At 49.6% G+C, this 25,723-nt stretch overlaps 1 protein-coding gene across 3 annotated transcripts in view; it reads right to left on the bottom strand.

Moving 5' to 3' along the window:
- mrtfab (myocardin related transcription factor Ab) overlaps positions 1-23,824 on the bottom strand; it is a 51,051-nt gene extending 27,227 nt beyond the window's left edge. The window contains exons 1-3 of one of the 3 annotated variants that reach the window (XM_035404516.1): positions 23,432-23,824; positions 21,285-21,344; positions 14,232-14,431 (exon numbers count right to left, since the gene is read on the bottom strand). In XM_035404516.1, the coding sequence (XP_035260407.1) occupies positions 14,232-14,355 (124 nt within the window). In that variant the 5' untranslated portion in view covers positions 14,356-14,431; positions 21,285-21,344; positions 23,432-23,824. Of the gene's footprint in view, positions 1-10,217; positions 10,379-14,231; positions 14,432-21,284; positions 21,345-23,431 lie in introns of those variants that run through there. The other 2 variants (XM_035404517.1, XM_035404522.1) reach the window with 2 other exon arrangements.
- Positions 23,825-25,723: the final 1,899 nt, after the last annotated feature.

Genomic DNA, 25,723 nt, shown 5'->3' with positions numbered 1-25,723 from the left:
GATGAGCAAAAAAAAAAGTTCTATTTTGAGGGAAAATGGCAAGACGTCACACAAGCTTAACTCTTAACTCTATCCCCTCGGGTGCACACCCAGCAAAGGGTCCCACCTTCTTTCAGGCTATGATAGGCTCTTCTCTGGCGGTCCAATCCCTGCCCTCGCTTCTCCAGACTGTCTCTGATTGGCAGAGGCTCCAGGAGGGTGGAGTCAAAGCAAAGGTATGGGTTGATGTCCAGCATGATGATCTATTTGTGCTTAAAAATATAATGACATAGCCCCTCTGGGGGAATCCAGAGAAATGTCAACTCCCGAAACCACAACGATGAAGGAAGCCAGAAAGACAGGAGCCGGCTAGCTGCTAGCGTATGTCCATTTCCTCATGAACCCATCTCCACTGAGGCTGAAAGGATTATTCTAAAACACTTTACTGTGCAATCTGGCCAGACGAAACCTGACAAACTCAAAGGTCTTCTCCAAAAAAGAAGGAAATGAATAAAAATGAACCCGGTGGCAGAGTGGAATCAGTGGAAGTGAATGAAATAATCCTCCTCTTCCTCTGTCCTTCCCTCTCTTTTCCTTCCGGTGAGAGTCCAGTGGAATGGCCAGCTACTTGGGGATGATAATCCCATCAGGAAAATAGCAAAATGACACAGGAACAGTCAGACAGACAAACCACTGACGAACAGGCCTCACAGTGATACTGACCAGAGAGAGAGAGAGAGTGAGTGAGAGTGAGAGGCGTGTGCAGATCTCCTGTGCAGCTGTTGCTACAGTCACTCATCCCTAGTGACAGATAGTGGCGGTGAGCCATACCTACCCCCCCCCCCCCCAGGCTTCAGACAGGCCTGCTGAGCTCTCTAAGCCACTACATGTCCGCACAATCCCGATTTCAGTCATCAGAAACCCTCCAGCAGAACAATGCAATCAGGGCAGCCCATGACTCAAAGCGAGCACTGAATATCAGAGACGTAACGGACGAAAACTCAAAGGCTCACTGCCATCGCCACGCCAGCCTCAAAGCCCTGACCGCGCAGGCCAACGGCTGATTTCTGTAGCATTTCGCACAAGCGTATTCACTTATTCATTAACCTTTACTTATACAGGGTAGGTTGACCGAGCATGCATGCTCTTTTGCAGCAGCGCCCTGAAAATGGCCCCCCCTAATAAAACCGCAAATACAACAAAATGGCCGACACAATGCACCAAGACCAGGAAGTTTATAATAGTCATTTTACAGTGCCAGCAATCTGGATGTAAGAACTGGCGTGACACAAGCTTTTAATGAAGGCTACTATTCACAGAAATATCATTTGTTTCAGACCTTATCAAGACAGGTTTGTCAACTATTGGACACTGAAAAGAGTAACGTTTGATTTTTGGGCAATTAGTATAGGAGTGAAGGACAGGTATAAGCACAGGTAATAGGTGACCTCCCTTACTGTGGTACACTGCAGGCTCAGTACAAGTTATTAAGTTACAGTATATGAAGGTAAGAGCACAGAGGTAAAGCTGTGCTTAATTACGGTGGAGAGGAACCCGTGACCCCTCCCCTTCCCTGCTCTGTGAGGCTCTGCTCAGAATGCTGGGTGAATCCCAGCCCCCCTGGGTCCTCCCCCAGTTTAAAATAGAAGAGCCAGCTGGTCTGGAGACCTACGGTCATCTCCACATCACCTGCACAGCCTGCCATGCTATTTCAGCTCTGAGACTCCACAAACCCAGGGGCTCAAACAGAGCACCACCCTGGCATGCACAGACACACACAGACGCGCACACGCGCGTGCACACACACACACGCGCGCGCGCACGCACACACATGTACGGTCACACTAACACACACACACACACGCAGGCACGTGCACATATAAACAAGCACTCATACAGCACACAGGGGACACACACTGAATGTTGCCGTCCGTATACAATGCATGTGTGTTTAATAACATTACATAAACGAAAAGGATACGAAGGCTGAACACACAGAGGGGGGGAAATAAACAGGACATTATAAGACAGAGGCAGAGTCCGAATCAGCCTCCTAACTACTGTGTCCTCAAAGTATGTGCTGCCTACGAAGCATACTGCGTACTGCATAGTGCATTTTTTAGTAGGTGATGGGCAGAGACGTCACTAGGGGGGTGCGAGGGAGTGCAGACCGCACCGGGTGACACCGTCAGAGGGGTGTGACATCAAAATGACTGGTGATGAGTTGAAACAGCTAATTTCTCCAATGCAGCTTACTGCCGGTTGATTTAATTTAATGTGATGAGAAGCGCTTTGTCGTTTGAATGCATCCTCGCACCCACACCAGCCAGCACCCCCCCCCTCCCTCTCCCCCCCCCGACACCCGGCCGACAACCTCCAACAGCACCCCCCCCCCCCACCCGACAACATCGGTTGACACAAGCGGGGTGACACCAACCCTACTGACACCGCTGCTGATGGGCAGCACGCAAAAAATAACTATTTTCCACCCGTACTGTGGGAGTGTCGTCAGACGCTCCGCCTTCGTGACCACGCTCATGTCTCACTGCTGTAGCTGCAGGAGGAAAATGTCAGCAAAACTGTGCCTTGTTTTTAAAGTGAAGCTATGAGTCATATATTTATGGGACCATAATAGTCACTTACTTCCTGAAAAGTATGCTCCGAAATATACTCAGAGAAACCTCGGAAATAAGCTCATCACCCTGGAATTCTGAGAACACTACATTCGGAGCAAATTTCACCTACTTAGCAACTTTCTCACCCAGCGTACTCGAACAGCCTCCTCAATAGTACACAAGTGCACTGTGATTCGGACACGGCCTCATTAATATAGTTGCAATAACAACGCTGACCAGCAGAGGGGGGAGCTTAGAGGGATACACCAGCTTCCACGCATGTGCATCCGCATTTCCACAGAGTTCTCCTTGGAGCAGTCAGGCCGTAGCTTGTTGCTGTCATCCTTCCAAAAACTTCCTATTGGAATTCCATTAATCTCCCTTTAGAAATGAAATGGCACTTTCTTTCATCACACTAAGCTTCTGCCCGTATGGCCCGGATCGAATTTCTCCAACACAAAGTTTTTTTTGCTTTACGGCTAACTTTTGAAAAACTGCATTTGAGATACAACAAACACCTGAGGTTTAAAGCCTCATTTGTCCTTCGTTCATAGCGCTCTTTGGAACGCTCTGTCCCCGGCTGCACATTCGTCTGACTCACTGCAGCGTCCTGGGGTCAGGCGTGTGAACACGGACATGAGTGTGCAGAGCGACATGCGTATGCTGTGGGTTGCCTGCGGCCAGCCACGGCTTCCTTTCTGAGCAGGAAGTGACCCAGAGCCAAAAGAGACTTTGTAAAATGCCGGGCGGCAGTAAAACAGGAACAAAGTCCAGACTTCCCCACAGGCCAGCCAATCAGGTGAGCTCACGCAGGAAGACCACCTCATTTTACAACAGGATGTGCACTGTACTTTACTACACCCTGTCCCTGATAGGCCACTTTTACTGCTGTTGCTATCACTACAACTCCTACATCTGAATAACAGCACTTACTCATTCAAAGCACACACACACACACACACACACACACACATACCCAGGCCATTGGAATTCAGTGCAGAGTAAAACCTTTGCTCTATACGCCCACTAGATACACAACTCTGTGTCCTTTGTGTCTCCCTGAAGCAAAACATTACAATTTAATTATTTCATGAATATTCACAAAGGAACGTGGCCAAAGACAATCCAGTGGCAATGGATGTTTTGTACCAGGGGCGTGCAGTGGGAATATTCACAACCAACTGGACCCTCCTGTTCCAAACCGCAACCTGGGGCACTCAGCTAGACAGCAGGCAGGACGGACGGAATGCAGGAGCTGACCATCTGGTTTCCCTGCAGAATCTGTGGTGCAACAGCCTCAGGAATCTGAATCTGTTCAGAACAGGAGTCAACGTCACGTCAGCCATTACAATTCTGACGGTGTGCTCCGCCCCTTCTCCTGGCATTTACCAAGCAAACTGCACGTATCTTTCGACCGAAACGACTCTGTCTGCATGACAAACACGCCATCTGTACCGAATAGGAATTTGGGTGTTTCGAGTCTATAAGTTAAAAACATAAACAGAAAAACAAAAAAATATATAAAACAAGAACTGTAGTCCAGATTATTGAAATACAGCCGTTTCCATGGACACTGTCTCTAAGGCCATGGCAGACTGTATGATGCACTGTACGCCACCAGCAGTACACAGAAAGCTTCCTGGCCCAAACCAGTCAGTCAGTCTGAATGTAAGTAAGTAAGCAATTAATTCATTTCTGGTATGTCTAGAGGTTGTGGGTAAAAGGGTTGTTCTGTGCATTTCACTGTAAGTGTGGCTGTTTTATGAACACAGGTTGCCCGTTCATTGTTCTGGGGCCAGTTTACCTGTGCAGGCCCCTCCCTCTCTCCCTCTCTCCCCCTCTCTCCCCCTCTCTCTCTCTCTTTCTTTCTCTTTCTCTCTCTCTCTCTCTCCCTCCCTCTTTCCCTCTCTCCCTCCCTCTTTCCCTCTCTCTCTCTCTCTCTCCCTCTCTCTCTCTCTCTCCCTCCCCAGGTTTTGTGGGGACTCGGCTGAAGCGCTGAGGCAGGCCTCAACCTACTCATCCAAAACCCTTCGGGGCCTGTTTACTCAGTCTGCCCCAGTGCAGTGCCACTTCAGGTCCTGACAGCGCATGTTTGCTCTGTGTGAGTGTCTGTGTGGCCCCCATTCTGAGGTGCAGTCTGTGTCTGTGCAGAGATAAACACAGGGTTTCACCTCTCCCTCTCTCCCTCCCCCTCTCCTTCCACCTCTCCCCGGGGCCGTGAGTGCTCCAGTGCTTAACGGGGCTAAATCACTGCTCTCCAGCCTGTAACTACCGCACACAATGCGCCAGTGTTAGGACATTCCATTCGGCAGGAGAGCAGGGCCACTCACGCCCAAACACGTCCCCCGTTCACCCTGCCTGACGGGCGGCCTGGACCACGGGTCTGCGCCGTAAACAGACCCCGACGAGTCACAAGGGGGGGGGGGGGGTCACCGCCAGGGGATCATGTCCGGCGGGGTCAGCCGCGTTCAGTGCAGGACGCGGCTGTGCCTGTACGCCACTCGCCAGTCAACCCCCCGCCCACCGCCCCACGTTACACTGAGACTGCAGCAGGAATCGCAATCACTCCAACGGCTCTCTCTGGAAAAGGAAGATCTTTTATTTGTGGTGATGGCATAAATGACTTGAAGAGAGAGAGAGAGAACAAAGACACAGATAAAGACAGAGAGCAAGACAGAGAAAGACAAACAGACAGATAGTGAGACAGCTAGAGAGAGAGAGAGAACAAGACACAGAGAAAGAAAGAGCAAGATAGAGACAGACAAACAGACAGAGATAGAGAGACAGCTAGAGAGATAGAGAGACAGCTAGAGAGAGAGAGACAGATTGGGTCCAGCTGTCTGGGTGCTGGTTACATGAGGCCAGTGGGGGGTTGGGGGGGTGGGGTGGGTGTGGGTAGAGAGGGAGAGGGAGAGGGGGAGGGAGAGGGGGAGGGCGGTTAGGAGGAGTTCAGTCAATGGGCTTTTCGCGAGGAGAGAGGGCTTTCACCAGCACTCTGTTATTATGGTAACGTGTTACATAACCACCATCTGAAAACGCTTTTCCGTCCACCCCAGCAAACCGTGACACCCCCCCCCTCCACCCCCATACCCCGTCAGCTCCACACCAGCGTCACACTGATAGGTGGGGTCGGCTTTGGCCTGCCAAGGAGGGTTCTGGTCCATCTTTACAAAAGTGGGTCAGGAAAAAAAAAGCGGCATTTGAGTAAAGTTCACATTACACCCTGGCCTGCCAGCTCTTTCCATTTGCGTCTCCTGACATACGGGTCCTGTCTGCAAACTCTCTAAATTCACATCTAACCTCAGCCATTAGCCTCTTTCAGTTTACGCTTGTTTTCAAGTGTCTTCACTCAGACCGCCCTCCCAGCTAATATTTAAGCCTCCCCTTCCCCACCCCAGACATCTTACGTATGTCAGTCACCCAGACCAATAAAACAACGGCATTCACTAATGCAGAGGGAATGCAGTCAAGGCTATTTACATGTAAGAAAAAGCATCCACATGAATGCAGCGCATGCTCATCTTTTCTCATTTGTAACCGATTCGATATGCTAGCATAGCCCTGTTCACAGCATGCAGGTTTCACAGCTGTGTGACTGCACACAGGGAGCTGAGCTTCAGTCACTAATTTACTCAAGCCTGAGCTGTGTTACAGACTCAGACCTGCGCTGTGATACAGACTCAGACCTGCGCTGTGCTACACACTCAGGCCTGCGCTGTGATACACACTCAGACCTGCGCTGTGCTACACACTCAGACCTGCGCTGTGCTACACACTCAGACCTGCGCTGTGATACAGACTCAGACCTGCGCTGTGATACACACTCAGACCTGCGCAGTGCTACAGACTCAGACCTGCGCTGTGATACACACTCAGACCTGCGCTGTGCTACACACTCAGACCTGCGCTGTGCTACACACTCAGACCTGCGCTGTGTTACAGACTCAGACCTGCGCTGTGCTACACACTCAGACCTGCGCTGTGCTACACACTCAGACCTGCGCTGTGCTACACACTCAGGCCTGCGCTGTGATACACACTCAGACCTGCGCTGTGCTACACACTCAGACCTGCGCTGTGCTACACACTCAGACCTGCGCTGTGCTACAGACTCAGACCTGCGCTGTGCTACACACTCAGACCTGCGCTGTGCTACAGACTCAGACCTGCGCTGTGCTACACACTCAGACCTGCGCTGTGCTACACACTCAGACCTGCGCTGTGATACACACTCAGACCCGCACTACTGGAGTCAGACCCGCACTATGGGAGTACGCTGTGATACAGACTCAGACCTGCGCTGTGCTACACACTCAGACCTGCGCTGTGATACACACTCAGGCCTGCACTACTGGAGTCAGACCCGCACTATGGGAGTACGCTGTGATACAGACTCAGACCTGCGCTGTGCTACACACTCAGGCCTGCTCTGTGCTACACACTCAGGCCTGCACTACTGGAGTCAGACCCGCACTATGGGAGTACGCTGTGATACGGGACTCAGACTTGCCCTTCAGCAGCATCCAAGTTTCAGTGTGACTCCACAGGAATTGAGATACTGAACATACAGAAGTGCAAAAAAACCAGAAGGCAACGCACGTAGGCGAGGCTGAAGAAGCTCGGAAACCCCCCGCCCCCACCCAGAACCCCACCCCTCCACCACCCCCTCAAAATAGGACAGCGGTGGCCAGTGCCAGGAGGCGTGGGACACTATCAGCGCAGACTCAAATCTACACCTGCAGCCTGGCCTCCTACCTCCACCCACGACAGAGTGAGTCAGATCCAGACACAAGGCCGTGAGGTCATCTCCTGCAGGACTCGCAACAGGACTTCGATCGATAATGTTCAACGTACTCGTTGCAGACACTGAGTCACTGCACAGGTCACCGCAAATGTCAACACCGGGCGAAAGGAAGAGGCGCGGAGCAGGGGTGGGTACTAACAGGAAGTGTGTCTGCAGGGCGGCGCCACAGACTGCTTTTTTTTGGTGTTGGTGTATGCTCAAAATAAAAAATGGCACCTGTGATAAGATTAAGAACAAAGAGAAATCACTGCAGCCAGAAGGCTTACAGGGCAGCGGGCGTGTGCTTCAGCATGCTTCTGTCACTGTGTGCACGTGCCAGAGCGTCTGCATGCTGCCCCATCCACGCTCTCTCCCCTCCCTACCCTCATGTCCACTAATGAACTGCTGTCAGGCCAAACCAATGGCCAGTCATTCACGGCTAATTCAGCCCTGCCCTCAGTGAGGCTACTAAATGTTCTTCATACAGACCCAGAGCTGTGTCTGTATTACATGCTTTTGGGTGTCAGAAAGTTTTACAAGTGTCACTGAACTTAACACGGGTGAATACTTGGGTTCTGCGCTTGTTTTATGGTAAAAGTCGGCCTGCTTTTCCGCACACGCCCTCGAAGGAACATTTGTGGAGGACTGTAAACAGGCTTTTCTCCAGCGAAGGTCATTCGTTTTTTAAAATAAAGGTTTTTTTAGCAGCAGTAGCGGCATCTTATTCAAAAAATTTGAATTTTATCGCATGAAGGCAACATAGTCCACAACAAAATGATGGCAAACAAATGAAACTGCTGTTTACTTCAAGAGTTATGAGTGGGTCAAGTGGGCATGTCGAATCTCAGGAGAGATCGGCAGATTATCTAAACTCTATAGTTGACACTGAAGGAAACTTGTCCAGAAGCTTCCTAAAACCGTCTCTTTGGCCGATCACTTTATTGTGAGCCCAGCTTTCTAGAGCCCCCCCCCCCCCCCCCTTCAGTATGGACTCTCTGTGCATCCAGCACTGTCACTGTGAGCCCTGTGTGTGCGGCTGCGTGTGCTGCCTGACCCTCCGTGCGCCTGCATCGCTGCACAGTTCCAGCCGCAGGCTGCGCGTTTCCCTGCGCTGTGGGACATCAGTGGGGAAACGGGGCTCTGTGTCAGCGGCAGGTCTGGGCTGCGTTTGAGCCTGCTGGAGCCTGCGCTGGAACACTGTGACAGACTGTTACATAACACAGCCTCCACACACACACACTCACTCACAGACACACACACAGACACCCACACACACTCACTCACTCACAGACACACACACACATACACACACACAGCCTCCACTCACACACACACAGCCTCCACACACACACACACACTCACTCACAGCCTCCACACACACACACACACACATACATGCACACAGCCTCCACACACACACAACACTCACTCACAGACACAAACACACACTCACAGACACACACACTCTCTCACACACACACACACACACACACTCAGAGACACACACACACAGACCCACAGACACACACACACACATATATATATATATATATACCTGTATATATACACGCACATTGTGTGTGCAGTCTAGTCACTGTGTGCAAGACAATATGTGGACATATGCATTAATATTTGGGGCAAAACTTAAGCAGGTTCCTTCCCTCCCGTCAGCCGCATTTCAACATCCTGAAACAGCTGCGGAGCTGTGCGAACATGCAGAGCACAGCAGTGCACGATTACTGGCTGTCCAGAGGCAACTCCCACAGGCACCGCACCGCAGTGCAAAAAGGGCACGAGAGGCACCCCTGCACAGGAACAACACACACGATCCCAAAATTCACTAATAATGCACAGAAATTATTCATGGGCAATCATGTGATTAAAGTTCATTTCTGCACTTAGGACACCAACATGGCCACTGTCACTGCCTCCTATCAAAATCTCTGCCCTGTGAAAGAGTATCTACACCACTGGTGCGTAGGTGCACGTTATCAATATATTTTAATATGCTGTGCCTACAATCCAGAATTCAGGGAGGTCCCATTTAAAACGCAGGTCAGAAGGGTTGTCGGGGGTGACCAGTTGCTCCTAAGAGCGAGTCAAGGCCAACCTGTCCCGTCAGCTTGGGTGAAAGGAATTCGGCCCCTCCCACAAGTTTCGGAACCGGGTGGCCAGACAGAAAAAAGGGAGCCCGGGAGGGCCTCCCGAAAACCCGCCTGGGCGCGTTTCCCTCTGAGCCTCAGGTGCAGAGACAGCCCCTACCTCCCTACCTCCCTACCTCCCCCCCCCCCCCCCGGGGACAGCCCCCCCCTCCCTGTCCTGCCCGTCCGCCGTGTGTGAGAGGGAGAGGGAGACACCCCCCCCATCAGGCAGCAGCTCCACAATCACCTCAGAGCACCGAGACTCAGCCCCAGTCAGGCCCAGTCGTGCCACATCTCAGAAAAAAGGCTCACCGTTCTGGCTGATCCTTCACCTGCCCACCACACAGCGGGGATTCTGTTCACTCAACCAATTAATTCCTGTTGGACTCCCGTAAAAGTGCCAGTAAAAATTCCTCCAATGCTAACCTGATAGCGACAGACCGATGCTGGTTAGCCCGGCTCTATGCTCAGCGCTTGTCCTTAATGTAACTGGTCCAGTAAATACAGCAGGCTCGCCCTACACCTCATAACAGACCAAAGAAAAGCAGAACGTTCCAGTGCTAGTCAACTTCACAACAGCGCACCAACATAAACACACCACACCTTTACAGCTCTCTGGAACCGGTGCCAGACTGGGGTTAAGACTGACAAAGCCTGGAATCTGCAAACAGCGTGAAGGTAGAAGGAGAAGAGAGGTACCTGAGTGAATGGCCATATCCTGCAGGGATTACATGGGATGCCGTGCTGAGTGTCTGTGAGCCCGCGCTCCAGTGAGGGGAATTACACAGAGCTCAGGGAACTCCAGCCCTGCGGCTGCTGCTCCTCCTGGCTGCTCCTCCCCGGGCCGCTCCTCGCCCAAACTCTCTGCGCTCCTCTGGACTGGCGGGGGGGGGCGGGGACAGGGGCGTCCGGGATCCCTTACCGTCCCTCCAAGCGCAAAGAAACCGTGCCTGCCCGAATCCCGCTGTCCCAACACAGGCAGCCTGCGTCTGTGTGTTTGAATGGGTGTGTGTGTGTGTGTGTGTGTGTGTGTGTGTATGGAGGGGTGTGTGATATCTTCTCCACCCTAAAGTCTCTGGTAACTCCTGCTGTTTCCCCCGCGGCTCAGACCCCTCTGATGTTGGAAGGCTCACTCTCACTCTGTCTCTCCCGCTGCAGGTCAGCCTCCATCCGCGCTCAGCCACTCACTCAAGAAAAAGTACAGGAAGAGAGGAAAAAAAGAAAAGAAAAAGGAGGCGCTGCCAGCACTGAAACGCATTCCGAGTCACCTTTGGCCCTTAAAGCGCTGACACACCCCACTCCTTCTAACTTTCATCCCCTCTTCCCTTCCTCCTTTCCTCCCTCTCTACCGCCGTCTCTCCGCAGTTATGCAATGCTGTCTTTCTGACAAACCCCCCCCCTCTCTCTCCTTCCCCTCCTCCTGTCCCTCCCTCTCCCCTTCTCTCTCTGTCCCTCCCTCATTCCAGAACAGAACTTCCAGTCCTCGTGTACCAACGCATTTTCCTGCCGGCTCACTTTCCCTCTCACTGTCCCGCAGGCAGCAGGAATCTCAGCACTCAAGTGCCGTTTATCAGCTCCTGCAAATCTCTCTCTCACACACACACAGACACACACACACACACACACACGCCCCGTCAGCCACACTGGCCCAGCCCTCCTTAAACGCCACAGGACCGAAGGGCACATAAATACCCTGGGGCTCTTCTCAACTGCCCCACAGGCGGGCATTACAGCAGGGGGCACCTGAGGCGGCTGTGGATGTGAAACGTGTTGCAAGCGGGCAGAGAGCCCCGTTAGGGTCGGACAGTGAAGAGCATTCCTCTCCCAAACTCTTAATCTCAGCTCGGGGGGGTGTCAGATTGTCTCTCCGTTTCACAAACACATAATCCTGCTGCTGGAGCCGTCTATACCTCAACAGAACCACAACGCTGCGGTATCATGGAAATATGCAGAAAATATAATAATGAACAAGTGTACTTTATTTAAAAAATTGCAATACCTGGAAACTGCAATAATCTGTGCATTTACCCATGTACTGCGAAAGACTGCAATATCTCGATATATTATCTCAATACATTTTCAGGACATTGCATTTCTAGAAGGGTCCTGTCTCCTTCACTGCTCCTGTGCTTTCCTCCCTGATCCGGGAAGAACTCTTTTCTGGATGCCAGTTTGTGTCTGACCACCACGCGAGCCCCAGAGGCGCTCTTCATCTGCGAGCTTCATCCGTTCTCCTCTTCCCACAATGCCTCGGGACCCCCGAGATCACTGTCCCCAGAAACACACCGCCTTTATTCCGCCTTATCTCACAACTCAGCCGCGGTCTTATCGCCGCTGATAACATGCACCACACAAACACACCTTTCCTAAACAATACTCCTAGCTTTTCAGTAGCCGGCCAGGATTTTTTAAAAATTGTTTTTTTTTTTACCGGTACCAGATCCAGCTAGGTGGTCCACCATGAAAGTGACAGATGCCATTACTTCACAGTGGAGTGTTTTACACTCACCTACAGTTCACTTTAAAAGTTTCAGAATGGTAGAGTGAAAATTGTTATATTTTCTATACACTGAAGGCATTTTGGACTTGAGATCCAAAGATAAAAAGGACCGACAATCAGCTTTCATTTCACGGTATTTACATGTGTAAATGTTTTACCAAGCTTGTGTCGAGTCCCACCCTTTGCAGCTGTGCAAAAGTAAGTTCACAGATGACTGACAGGTGTTAACTGCTGCTCAGGCGTTTCATTTTGCATGGACTGCTCACACATAAAAGAGCAGCGGGGAGGGGAGAGCAGAATTCAATGAGAACGATAGCAAATAAACTGGGTGTATGAAAACATATAGGATCCACGGGTATAAACACCATATAGGTCAGACAAGGAAGACATTCTGCAGTTAATGACAGATGAATCCTAAGAACTGTGAAGAAGAACCCCTAAAACAACGGACAGTGACATCACCAGCAGTGTCACCAGAGTGCAGGGGTGAAAACACCGCGAGCCACCTCTATGCAGAAGACAGAATTACAGACACACTGCAAGATGCAGACCTCTCATCAGCAGCCAGAATCAAAAGGCCAGACTAGAATCTGCCAAGCAATACTGAGACGAGCCAGAAGAGTTCAGGAACAACGTTTTATGGACAGGTCAGAACAGCAGAGACACTGACCCATTTCAAACGACGACTGAAGACTCACCTCTTCAGGCTGCACCTCTCCCCATCCCTCCCTACCCCCCTGTAAATGACTGTAAGCTTAGGGTTGTAACTAGGCAGCTGTTTCGTAGGTGACTTAGGTGCATTAACTGTCTTAACTACTGCTTGTATTTTTTCCATAGATTGCGTTGTTGCCGTTCTCGTTGTTAGTGTTAATCAGTTTAACCTTCAGGGTCCAAGTTGAACTATGCGGTTGTTCCCTGCACTTGGACCGGTACTTCTCTCTAGGGGTTTTGTCATACTTGTTCCTGGTTATGGTTATACACTTTGTTGTACGTCGCTCTGGATAAGAGCGTCTGCCAAATGCCTGTAATGTAATGTAAAGATGAGACCAAAGAAAACCTGTACCAAAGCGAAGCAAAGCTGAAAGTGTGTCGAAGGGAAGGAACGGCCCATGCTCCAAAGCACCTGGTGTCTGTGAAATAAAGAGGAGGTGGTGTCATGGCTTGGGCACGTATAGCTGCTTCTGAAACAGGCTCGCTCGACTTTAGTGATGACGTAGCAGAGGACGGCAGCAGCAGGATGAATCTGGAAGTGTACATTCATCAGCGTGGAAAAGTGGAAAGTTTCGAACCGGCCCAGTCAGTCACCTGAATTAAATCCAACTGAATACACATTTGACTTGCCGAAGAGGAGACTGAAGACCGAAACGCCCCCCCCGCCCCCCCGAAACAAAGATCAGCTGAAGGCCTGGACTGGAAAGGGATTTCCAAAGAACATACCAAACCAAGCCAAAGTGCCTTCACGGCAATCCCGCTTGAGTTGTCAGTATATTGGCCAAGCTCACATAGCACAGCAGGCCGGCCCATTGCATGTACCCAGACAAGTGGAAGTGTACGTGTTTATCCTGTGTAGCCACTGGAATGGGGCTCCCGTAAATCACAGGTGAAGGTGGAGCGTACACAACTAAGGTGGACAGTTACAAAAAAAAAAGTCTCAGGCTCTTCTGAGCCTCACAGAGATGACCCGGCTCATCTGACCGAAGACCACATCCTTGCGACAGCGTGACATATTATCACGTGACTTTAAGTGTTTCAGCTGCAAATGAAAGCAAGGTTTAAAAAAAAAGAGAAGCCGATTTGATTTCCTACGACCAACCTATCACTCTTCAGGGGGAAAAAAAAAAAGTGCTGATCATAACCTCAGTATTCTAACGGCCTCTTCCATTTTGTTCAGTCATGATCAGTTTCCCCAGAGATTGTATCCATGGTGACAGGAAAGCAGTGATCATGACCGTGCCTGCCAATCATTACAGTTGGTGTGACTGACCTGATATCAGTTTTTGGCCAATTGACTGTTAGGAAAGGAAGCAAACTGGATTACTTTCGTGGTGATTTCTGAACGAATGTCTATGGAATTATTAGAGCCAAATTATATCATGTTTTAATGCCTCACAGCAAAACATGCTTTGTTCTGGGTAGAGAGTGAGCAACCATTATAACTGCTGAAGGGTAAAAAGAAGAATGAATGACTGTAGATTAAAGTGATATCAACTCACCATTCTTCCTCTCTTGCAAGGGCAGCAGACAGGGGCTGGACTGGAGCGACAACTCCTGCAGCTCATAGGCCACCGCTTCACTCTGTGGGCTGGGGGCGGAGCCCGGCGCAGCGGTGGTTGCCATGCTGCCAGGGCTAAGCTCCGCCCTGCTCTGTGGTTCCAGCGTTGCCAGGGTGACAGAGAGATGGCGGCAGACAGACCTGTGGAACGGACAACCAAACGCGCAGTGAGAATTCCGAAGGCAAGTTCCGCATGGAACCGTGCTGTGTGGCCCTGCGAATAGGAATTGCTTGACAGCCATTGGCTGCCATCAGATCTGCTGTTGCTGCTGAAACAACCAGGACCAGCCTCCTGAGTTTGGCCGCAGTCACAGATAACTGTCAGGGCAGGGGTGAGGATGGACTGGCATCCTTTCACCTTGGCTGCATGCGAGGGGGGATTCTGAAGTTCAGGCAGTGCAGACTGCAGCAGAGAGGGCCAGGCGTAAGCCAGAGGAAGCAGGGGTGCATGGGTACTGGAAGCAGGGGTGCGTGGGTACTGGAAGCAGGGGTGCGTGGGTACTGGAAGCAGGGGTGTGTGGGTACTGGAAGCAGGGGTGTGTGGGTACTGGAAGCAGGGGTGCGTGGGTACTGGAAGCAGGGGTGCGTGGGTACTGGAAGCAGGGGTGCGTGGGTACTGGAAGCAGGGGTGCGTGGGTACTGGAAGCAGGGGTGCGTGGGTACTGGAAGCAGGGGTGTGTGGGTACTGGAAGCAGGGGTGTGTGGGTACTGGAAGCAGGGGTGCGTGGGTACTGGAAGCAGGGGTGCGTGGGTACTGGAAGTAGGGGTGCGTGGGTACTGGAAGTAGGGGTGCGTGGGTACTGGAAGTAGGGGTGTGTGGGTACTGGAAGCAGGGGTGCGTGGGTACTGGAAGCAGGGGTGCGTGGGTACTGGAAGCAGGGATGCGTGGGTACTGGAAGCAGGGGTGCGTGGGTACTGGAAGTAGGGGTGCGTGGGTACTGGAAGCAGGGGTGCATGGGTACTGGAAGTAGGGGTGCATGGGTACTGGAAGCAGGGGTGCATGGGTACTGGAAGCAGGGGTGCATGGGTACTGGAAAGGCACCAGCACTTAAACGCTGCCTGCAGCTGAGCGGGTGACAGGACTTGCCCTAGGACAGCTGCTGCCTGCCTGGTTCCTACACACACATTCCAGCACACACAAACACACACACACACCCCCCCACACACACACCCACACAGACACACACAGACACACACAGACACACACAGACGTGCATACACACACACACACACACACACACACACACACCCACACAATCACACCCACACACACACACACAGCTCCTGTTCCACAGCCTTGACAGCACAGGAATGTGTTCCCTCAGGGAACAGCCAAAACAAAAGCCTCCCACACACCCACTGAGCACCGTGCCTCAACACATCACAGGGCTGCACACACGCGCACACACACACGCGCATGCGCACACACACACACGCACACTCACGCACACGTACACACACACACACGCACACTCACGCACACACACACAAGCGCACACATACAGGCTCTCACTCACTCGTTCTCTCTCTCACAAACACACAGACACACACACACACATACACGCACAGGCTCTCACTCTCTCTTTCACACACACACACACACACACACACACACACGCACACAGCCAGCTTCAAACGGCCTCCCCACCTCCATAAGGAGGACCCACGCCGTGCTAAAACACCGGCCTCTCCACGGCAACTCGGAATGAGCTGTGCGCGTGCAGCACACCAAACCGCTCTCATCGCCTCACCTCAGAGAGAAACAACCTCACCTTTCACACAGCGCAACGCGTCTACCCATGCTACTGAAGCACACTGCACACAGCCTTCTCACAGGAGACCAGGCCTGTCCACTGACCTCACTTCCTGCCACAGGTGGGTTCCTTTAAGCCACAGACTAACTACGAGGCACAGCCTGAAGCAGTAAATGGGGGACCAGGAGCATGGCACCGCCCCCCACCCCACCCCCGGTCTATTTGTGGAATGCAGTGCACAAGCCGGGAAAGCATTACAGTAAACAGCAGAGTGAGTGGGGGGGGGGGGGGTCTGCTTTCCCACCCCCACTGTCCACAGCTCCTGTGTCATGCAGGGACACGCCTGCTGAGGCCTGGTTTTCTTGTGCAATGTGCAGCAAGCACAAACAAGCACATCACACACACACACACACGCTAACACATCACACAATCACACATGCACACACACACACACACACTCACACACATATCACACAATCACACATCACACACACACACACACACACGCTAACACATCACACATGCACACACACACACACACACACACATGCTAACACATCACACAATCACACATGCACACACACTCTCACACACACATCACACAATCACACATGCACACACACACTCACACACACATGCGCACACACACACACACACAATCACACATGCACACACACGCGCACACTCATTACACACACACAAGCGCACACACTCACACAGACATCACACACACGCACACACACACACACACACAACCACACATGCACACATGCACACACACACACGCGCACACTCATTACACACACAGAAGCGCACACAATCACACAGACAGGCTGGCCCACAGACAGACAGTGTGGCAGGTTGTGAGATCAGCTCATAGCTGTGTGAGAGAGCTCACCCAACAGGGAGCCCCAGCTGTGAGAAGTTGGGCTGATGCGCTGCTTTGGGGAATGAAATAAAATAAAGTAACTCCCTAATCTACACTGAAACCTTAGGGGAGCAGACATGGAGGAACCCAGTACATTAAGTCCTGAAGCCTTTTTGAATGAATTCTGCCTGTACACTGGAGTATTTTTAATGTGATATAACTTCCCCTCAGGGAAGTGTGTGCGTGCGCATGCGTGTGTGTGCGCGTGTCATAGTCTACAGCTATTTATTGCTTTTTCCTAGTAAAAGCTGAGAACCCAAGTAGTGTATGTGTTTATTCCAAGGTTCCGCCATCCTACGCCCTATCTTCCTCCTTCGCCCTCGCCCACTCACTCCGCACTCAGACAAACAGACAGACAGTACAGACAGGGACAGACAGACAGAACAAATGGTGCAGGCAGACAGACAGAGAGATAGACAGTGCAGACAGACAGACAGGCAGACAGACTGACAGACAGTACAGACAGACAGACAGGGACAGATAGACAGTACCAACAGTGCAGACAGAGAGGGACAGACAGACAGACAGTACAGACAGACAGAACAAATGGTGCAGGCAGACAGACAGAGAGATAGACAGTACAGACAGACAGACAGATAGACAGTGCAGACAGACTGACAGACAGTACAGACAGACAGACAGGGACAGACAGACAGTACCAACAGTGCAGACAGACAGTACAGATAGACAGAACAAATGGTGCAGGCAGACAGACAGAGAGATAGACAGTGCAAACAGACTGACAGACAGTGCAGACAGCACAGACAGGCAGACAGACAGACAGACAGACAGACAGACAGACAGACAGACAGACTGACAGTGCAGACAGACTGACACAGGCAGACAGGAGGGCCTAAGTCTCTGGCAGGACTAGAGAGCAGAGCACTCAGCCAGCGGGCTGCTGGCTCACAGATGAGTATGTAGGAGGGCAGAGGGATTACTCTCCCCGTTCAAAGAGCCCTTCACAAACAGTGCAGAAATAATCCCACTCAATCCTGGAAGAATGGGCCTAATTACTGGATGATACGACATCAGAGCTCAGCGTAATTCACTCCTCCAGACTCAGCAGAAAAAAAAACGTATTAGTGCGCTCAGTGTCCACCATTTAAATCTCCACTGAACACGGGAAGTAAATGGATGGACTGCTTTTCACAGTATCCAACAAAGATGAAAAAGAAAAAAGACATACAGTCTGACTGGGAACCGGCATATGTACTTTATGCTTCCCACAGTGGAGATAAAATGCGCTTCCTTATCCTCAATCAGCTTCTGCAGCATTGCAGACACAACTCCGTCAACACTAAGAATTCCCCTGTACAAGAGTGCTATGACAGCACTGAAAACACACCACTGCAGGCAATCTCAAACCAAGTTCTCACTTCTCTATCTACGCAGACATTTTAAACGCAAACCTGACTGTAGCTCCTGCACAGCCTGGTGTACTGTGAGCCTGACCTCATTCCCAGAATCCTGCAGTGCACGTCGTCATCTGTTCAAGTCGCAGAGGGGAGACGGGGGGGAAGAAAAGCCCGGGAACACACGACAACGGGGTGGACTCCCATTCCCCAGACCGATGACCTCACCGAGCTCATTCTCCTGCGCCTGTCCTCCTTCTGGGCGGCTCCACAGCTGGGACAAACGCGAAATAAGCGACCTGTTCCCTTCCCCACAGAGACGACGGTGAGCGCCGCGCGCCGGCCCGGAGCGCAGTCGAAATTAGGACAGCAAACCAGCGTCGGGGGGGCAAAGCTGTACCGCTCAGAGGCCCTTTCGGGACAGGGGCAGCTGGGTCCCCGCCCTGGCGTGGCACCTCGCCCAGCTGTCTGACCCGTGATGTCACCAGGGCTCTGTCACGAGCAAGGATGATGTCACGGATGTAATGGAAAGTAATAACACGTTGATGTGGACCAGCTGTTCTCCATTCCCTGCACACGAATGCAATATGCTCTCCAGTGCACTCCATAAAAAAAATAACACCAGGACACTGTACCTGTATCTGGAGTGTTGATACCAGAGTATAAAGTGCCTGTTCTGATATTTACAGTATATACACAACAGCGTGAGGTGTACTGTACAAACTTGCATTGCAATGCACGGATACAATCCATAGATGACAGACAAAGAGGATTGTGGGGGTTTTCTTTTTTTTTTTTAAACCTGTACAGTCACACATGTCTGTACAGATCTGTTGAGAATATTACCCCCAGATACTCTGCTATTCTCTCCTGCAATTGAGCGATTCATAATACAAGACTTTTGTTCTAAAAACAAGGTCTTGAAAACGTTCTTCTGAAGAAGAACCTTGGATTCATGTGCACACAAAAAAACATGATAAATGAATGAGGGTCAATGAGGAACGATAGGAGCGCTCACAGGAACCAATTAACAAGATTTTACATTTCAGCAGCTGGACATTTTCACAGAGGCAATTCAGGTTAAGCACCTGCCTGAGAGGCAGACCCACAGCCCTGCACTTTCCTAACCAATCTGCTGCACTGCAACCTCCTTTCACTGCTTATCTCCAGACTCATTGCATCCACTTAGCAAAATTAAACACAAGATGTCCTCCACATATCAGACTGGAGGGCCCAGGCTGGCCAGTACACATTATTCTTGGCAGCTGATTAGATTATTTTTCATAGCGTGACAGGCGGTGGAAGAGTGGCCTGATGACCCTTTTGCGAACTCGCCCCGTGTCTATGTGGAGAGCCATACTTCACAGTTTACAAACAAGAACTGCGATGGCAGAGCCAGGGGAGGTCGACAGGCCGCACTGCTGTGTTCGAAAGCAGATGGAAACTGTCGTAATGATGGAACTTGGAACATGGTTTTAAACAACAGCAGGCCTGGAGTTTAAACGTGCGTCTGCCTGCGTCTGCACCTACGTCTGCCTGCGTCTGTGCCTGTGCCTGCCTGCGTCTGTGCCTGCCTGCATCTGCCTGCGTGTGCCTGTGTCTGCCTGCGTCTGTGCCTACGTCTGCCTGCGTCTGTGCCTGTGTCTGCCTGCGTCTGTGCCTGCCTGCATCTGCCTGCGTCTGTGCCTGTGTCTGCCTGCGCCTGTGCCTGCCTGCGTCTGTGCCTGTGTCTGCCTGCGTCTGTGCCTGTGTCTGCCTGCGTCCGCCTGTGCACACACCGTGCCCTGTGTTTCTCTGAGAAGTCAATGGCGAGAGCACTGTCTGTACCTTTTCTGTTCTGCCACACTGTTCACCACGCCCTGCGGCTGAGACAGTCCCATCGGCGGTCCAGGTGGCTCAGAGGTTAAGGCCTCTGCCAAGAGCCGACCAGGATCCTACACGTAGACCTGGCAGAGGCGGGTGATCTGCACACGGGTAAGTGGCACGACGTGCCAGGTGAATGTTCTGTGCCGCCCATCTTGTCATTTCAGGCTGGTTTGATGTGTAGAGGCCATAAAACTACTACTATTATTATTATTATTATTACAAGCTTCTACATGATGCCCTATGTAATAGGCTCTCTCGGTTTGTCCCATGCTTAAACGCATGCAATTAAACATTAAAGTCAAAGAAACACTACTCAGCATGTACCAGGGTCCAACAGTAATGCTTTCTGAGGCAAATAGAACCAGGTGTCAGAAAAATTAAACTGCCATGCCGCACGCCCCCATCTGATTCATTCAAATCTCCATTTTGTGGTGCTAAGCTAGCACCGGTCTATGGCTAGCACAGAAGGCAGAGGAGGAGCCTAGTCATGTTGGCTACTGAGACCAATCAACATAATATTTATTTTCTTTTACTTTTAATAGTACGTCCCCAATACCTAATGATACCAGGTAATAAATAAGTTAGGCAAATGCTATTACAGAGGCTCTGTGTTTTTATGCAATTCGGGTCAGAGGAAAACTTGCCGTATCCAGTCCAGTATAAATTTACTTAGGGCAAGCAGGTTCTTTTTTTTAAGCCAACTTGCCCAACCTGGCAAGTGTGAAACAGCCTTAACATTGAACCCTGGGGTACACCAGTGCAGTGCATTAAACAAGTACAGGGCTTAAACTGACAGATGTGAAGGCCAGTGTGAAAGGGTTTGATCGCATGTGTCTTGCGATCAACATCAACTCCTCCCAGGACCACCAGAGGTGCCCAGCGCTCCGTTTTTGGGCCACTGAGCTGACTAAGCACAGACCTGGGAGAGAGGACTGTTCGGGAGAGAGGGCAAAGTATAAAATCCATAAAAGCATTCTGAGAAGGGATTTTAACAAGAGCAAAGCAAAAGAAAAAAAAAGCAAGATGCAAAAAAAGAAGTTAAATGACACAAAGGAGACGGATGTTATTGAGGAACTCAGTGATTTCAGTACCTGGCTATTTCCTGTATGATAAGAAGATGGGGATTTCCATTTGTGCAGGAGAAATGTTTACTGAAAGAGAGAAGGAGAAAATAGGGGTCAGAGGAAATGCAAGTCAACTGCACACAGCTAAGGGCTGCATACACTGTACATGTTAAATACGACATGCAAGACTAATAAAGACAATAATGCATTTTTTTCCTGCAGGCTACATTTAATAATTCACAGCTCACACAATACATGCACAAAAATGCGTCGCCCAAGGCTACTGCACATATCTATATTCTACAGGAGACAGGCAGGCTGCATTTGGACTGTCTTCATACGTAGACTGCAGAATGTTTTTATCTTCTTTCTTTAAGGGGGGGTGGGAGGGATTCCTTCCAATCGGAATTTGCAGTTGTAATTCCAAGTAGATCCCGTTGGAGACGCACTTGATCGCGCTTCCTTCACAAAACGCACCGTCAGCTACGGCGTCACTCCGCAACGCGCTAGCTAACCTGCTGCAGCAGAGCCGCTCAAACCGGCGCAGCTGGTGCGGAGGCAGACGCTGCCATGCAGAGGAGTTGTGAGGCGTGAGATACGCTACCAACTCAAACCCGTACCTGGGCAAGACATCAATGATATATCGACGAGGGGCGACATAGCTCAGGAGGTAAGACCGATTGCCCGGCAGTCGGAAGGTTCAAACCCCACCCTGGGCGTGTCGAAGTGTCCTTGAGCAAGACACCTAACCCCTAACTGCTCTGGCGAATGAGAGGCATCAATTGTAAAGTGCTTTGGATAAAAGCGCCATATAAATGCAGTCCATTTACCATTTGATATACTGTACAGAAACGTCGTTCTGCTATAATGTGTCTCAAGCACAGCCGGTCCTATGCAATAAGCTACATAAGCGGGTGCTTAGGGCCCGCAACCATCAGGGGCCCCCCTAATTATTCTTGAACAGGGCTGCCCAACCCTGCTTCTGGAGATTATCAGTCAAAACCTAACAATGCACACCTCATTCAAAAGCAAGAGATCTCATTGTGCTGCTGATTAGAAGTATCAGATCTGCCAAATTGAGGTTGAAATGAAAATATACGGGATGGTAGATCTCCAGGAACAGGACTGGGCAGCCCTAACCTAAAATAAATATAATTTTTAAAAATGTTTAGCTGGGGGTAAATTAAATCCTATTTAGGGCCCCTTGAGGCCAGGGCTGTCACTGTCCTGTTACACACAGTCTCCACTTAAATCTAGAGCTAATCCATCAACACTGAGGACATGGGGCTGCCGGAAAAAACCGGTGGTTGTATGCAGTGGTTACGAGTAAAGAAAGCCTTAAGCGTGAATGAACCTCCTTCAGAACACTTCGAGGCCTAAACACAGGCTCACGCATGCATACGCCAAGTGTTGAGCAGAACCTTGTTTAATTCCTGTAAAATCTCCATCGCGCGGTCTTATTCCTAGAAAGGACACTAGGACAGTGGTACAAAACACGAATCCCCATAGAGCAGACACACTTATTCCGAACAGTGTGACATGGCACTACTATACGCGTTCATCAAATGGTGTGTGTGTTTCCCAGAGACAGTAATAAATAGGTGCTTCCGCATTTCGTCCGGGGAACCTGGTTAGCACTTAGCACCGACAAAGGCTACATCATTAGTATCAACTGCGGTTCCGCTTGTCCATTTCTGAATGCACATTGGATGATTTTCAGCCAGCCATCTACTTGAACAGCCGACGCATCCTTTTCTGAGAAATATGGAACTTGAACTATATTTGTCATGTTCTCAGTGCCACAAGTAAGGCAGACAGACACAAGTACAGCGATGAACGTTGGACCATATTTTTACAAAACATATGATAGTCACAAACATTTACATATGGACAGCTAGCCAGCTACCGTTACATACGATGTCTGATTACGACCCCGGTAGATACACAACCAGACCGATTCCAAGTCACGACAACATCTACGGTTCAGATAAACAGCCCATAGTCTTTACACAACCTTGTAAATGAACACGGTAGCGGTAAAGCCAGTTAGATAGCAACTTATGTCACAAATATCTTGCCCTAAATTGGCCAACTGGCTGGGTAGCAAGACATCAATATCGTTAGTTGTCTACTATATCCTAGCTAACTAACGTTACATATAACAGAAGACTCACCCGAGACACTTCGGCGAGGTGTGGCAGGGGTTACTTTCGATACACTGTTCCACGTAGGTACTCAAATATAACTGCAGTTATTGTGACCACTTCCCCTCCCCATTTTGCTAGATGGCTCAAATCTAAAACGTAGGCAGCTATTTAGCTAGCACCATGCACACCGCAATATGCTCACCTCGCAGGCGTCTCAACATGCAAGTTAGTGCCGGTAAATTGTTTTCTTGCAAACTATCAATATACTTCAGAATGGGGATTGTTTTAGGGCGTGCTGTCACTGTCATGTACCTCTAATGAAAACATACATTTTCTTAATTATTACTGTGACTGTTGTTGTATTTATGGTTGATGAGAGTACTTCACCCTCCCTGTGCCAGACTTCCGACTACACACAAAAAAAACTTCAGCCGGAAAACCCTCCCAACCAAACAACTAGGCTACACTGTAAGAAAAAAGACTGGCTACAAAAATGGCCAATAACATGACAGTTTTTTGATGTGACGTCACATATCACGTTGATTAACCCCAATAAGAACTCGGCAACTGTTCTGCTCGTTTCGCAGAAGTAGCCTATGATTGCAACCTGTGATCAGAATTCAACTAAACAGCTCTATGAGTAGCGATCTGTGTTTGGCCTGGTTATGGTGATATGGGACTGCCTTTTGATGCTGTGTAATACTTGACATGCAATGCTTTCGATAAAAAAACGGTTAAATTGAGTCTCGGTACTTTTATAGTTAGCATAGGTGGCTAGCGTTTGCTGGTTAGTTTTTTAAAAAGTGATTTTCCTTGAAGAAATGAAAAATTATGTAATTTCCGTAGTAGCAATACACATATTCTTTTACAAGTGGTTGTGGTCAACAAGTACATTGTTTTCTCTACTTACTTAACAAAGATAATTGCTAAAAATATGAATGCAAACCTTTAATCATATAAGGAGGCATGATAAAACATTCCGTAAGGTTTGCGTTCATGGATTGATGATGGTACGCTGTGTTTTCCAAATCTGACCAATTTTGCTCAGACAGCAATGGTACATACCGTGTGGCACATGCTCACCTAGTCGGCATAGCCGACTTGGCATTACAGAGTGACCCAATACCAATTTGTAAAACATCAGGTGTACTGATCACAAAGAGCTTTAAGTTATTATTATTATTATTATTATTATTCCATAAGTTATCTTATGGGGGGGGGGGGGGGGGGGGGGGGGAGTAGATAACGTATCATAATAATAACAATAAGAAATGATAAACATTATGAATGAATTAATGAATAGTAAATAAATAATAAATAAATTTCAGTACCGGTAGTCTACCCATTTGATGAATAGTGTACTTGCACGCCACTTAGTGGCAGTTTGGTTTTACGCAGTCATTATTAAATTGTTATTTTACTCGTGTGGAGTGTACAATATTACAAGGGTAGTAAAATTGAGTCAGACGTACGTTTTTATCAGTGTGATTACACCACAGTCTAGGGGGTCTGGCCCTTTGCCATTTCCTTGAGAATGACCATGGAAAATTGGTCTGTGTAGATGTCAAATCCTGATCATTTTCCAGTGTCCGCTGTGGATGCCTGCCCTGCAGAGCGACATATAATCCAGACACTACAGCGACGTAAATACGCATGTCTTCATGGCATGAATTGCATATTTATGCATGGAGTGTCTGGGTTAGCCCCTGAGCCGGGTCCTCCTGGGTAGGCTGAATATGATAGCGAGCTTTTGGCCAGCAGAGTGTGGTAAGAGGGCACTTACTGCTTTCTGTAAAGAATAACATAGGATTCCTCTGGTGGGTCAGTGCTGGACTCTGCTGTTGCATGCTTTGATGAAATTCCCAGAGTGACAGACCACAAAAACTCAAGAAAATTTTGTTGTCAAGACATAAATGTTTGGGCCAGTCCCTGTAAATAAACCAGTCCCTGGTAATAATAATAATAATAACAATAATAATAATAATAATAAAAATAAAAATAAACATGCTATGAATATTAATTCACTCTTATGAACATTAAACTAACAAAGGATGTTGGGTCAGCATGGGTCCAATGTTGGGATGATCATCACCGTATTTCAATAGAGATAGTCTACTTTCTCACTAAACCTCAATCAGTCAACAGTATAACAACAGAATAAGGCAGTGCAATCCTTTTGATAGAGAGAGAGAGTGTGTGCGTGTGTGTGTGTGTGTGTGTGAGAGAGAGACAGAGAGAGATCCTTACTGATAGCTGAGAGAAACTTTACACACAATGGCCAAATCTATAATTTTCCCAGAATATCTACCTAGCATATGC

The sequence above is a fragment of the Anguilla anguilla genome, chromosome 2 (assembly GCF_013347855.1).
Source record: "Anguilla anguilla isolate fAngAng1 chromosome 2, fAngAng1.pri, whole genome shotgun sequence".
Taxonomy (NCBI): Eukaryota; Metazoa; Chordata; class Actinopteri; order Anguilliformes; family Anguillidae; genus Anguilla; species Anguilla anguilla.
Note: the sequence above shows the minus strand (reverse complement) of the source record. Positions and strands in the feature narration are given on the sequence as shown.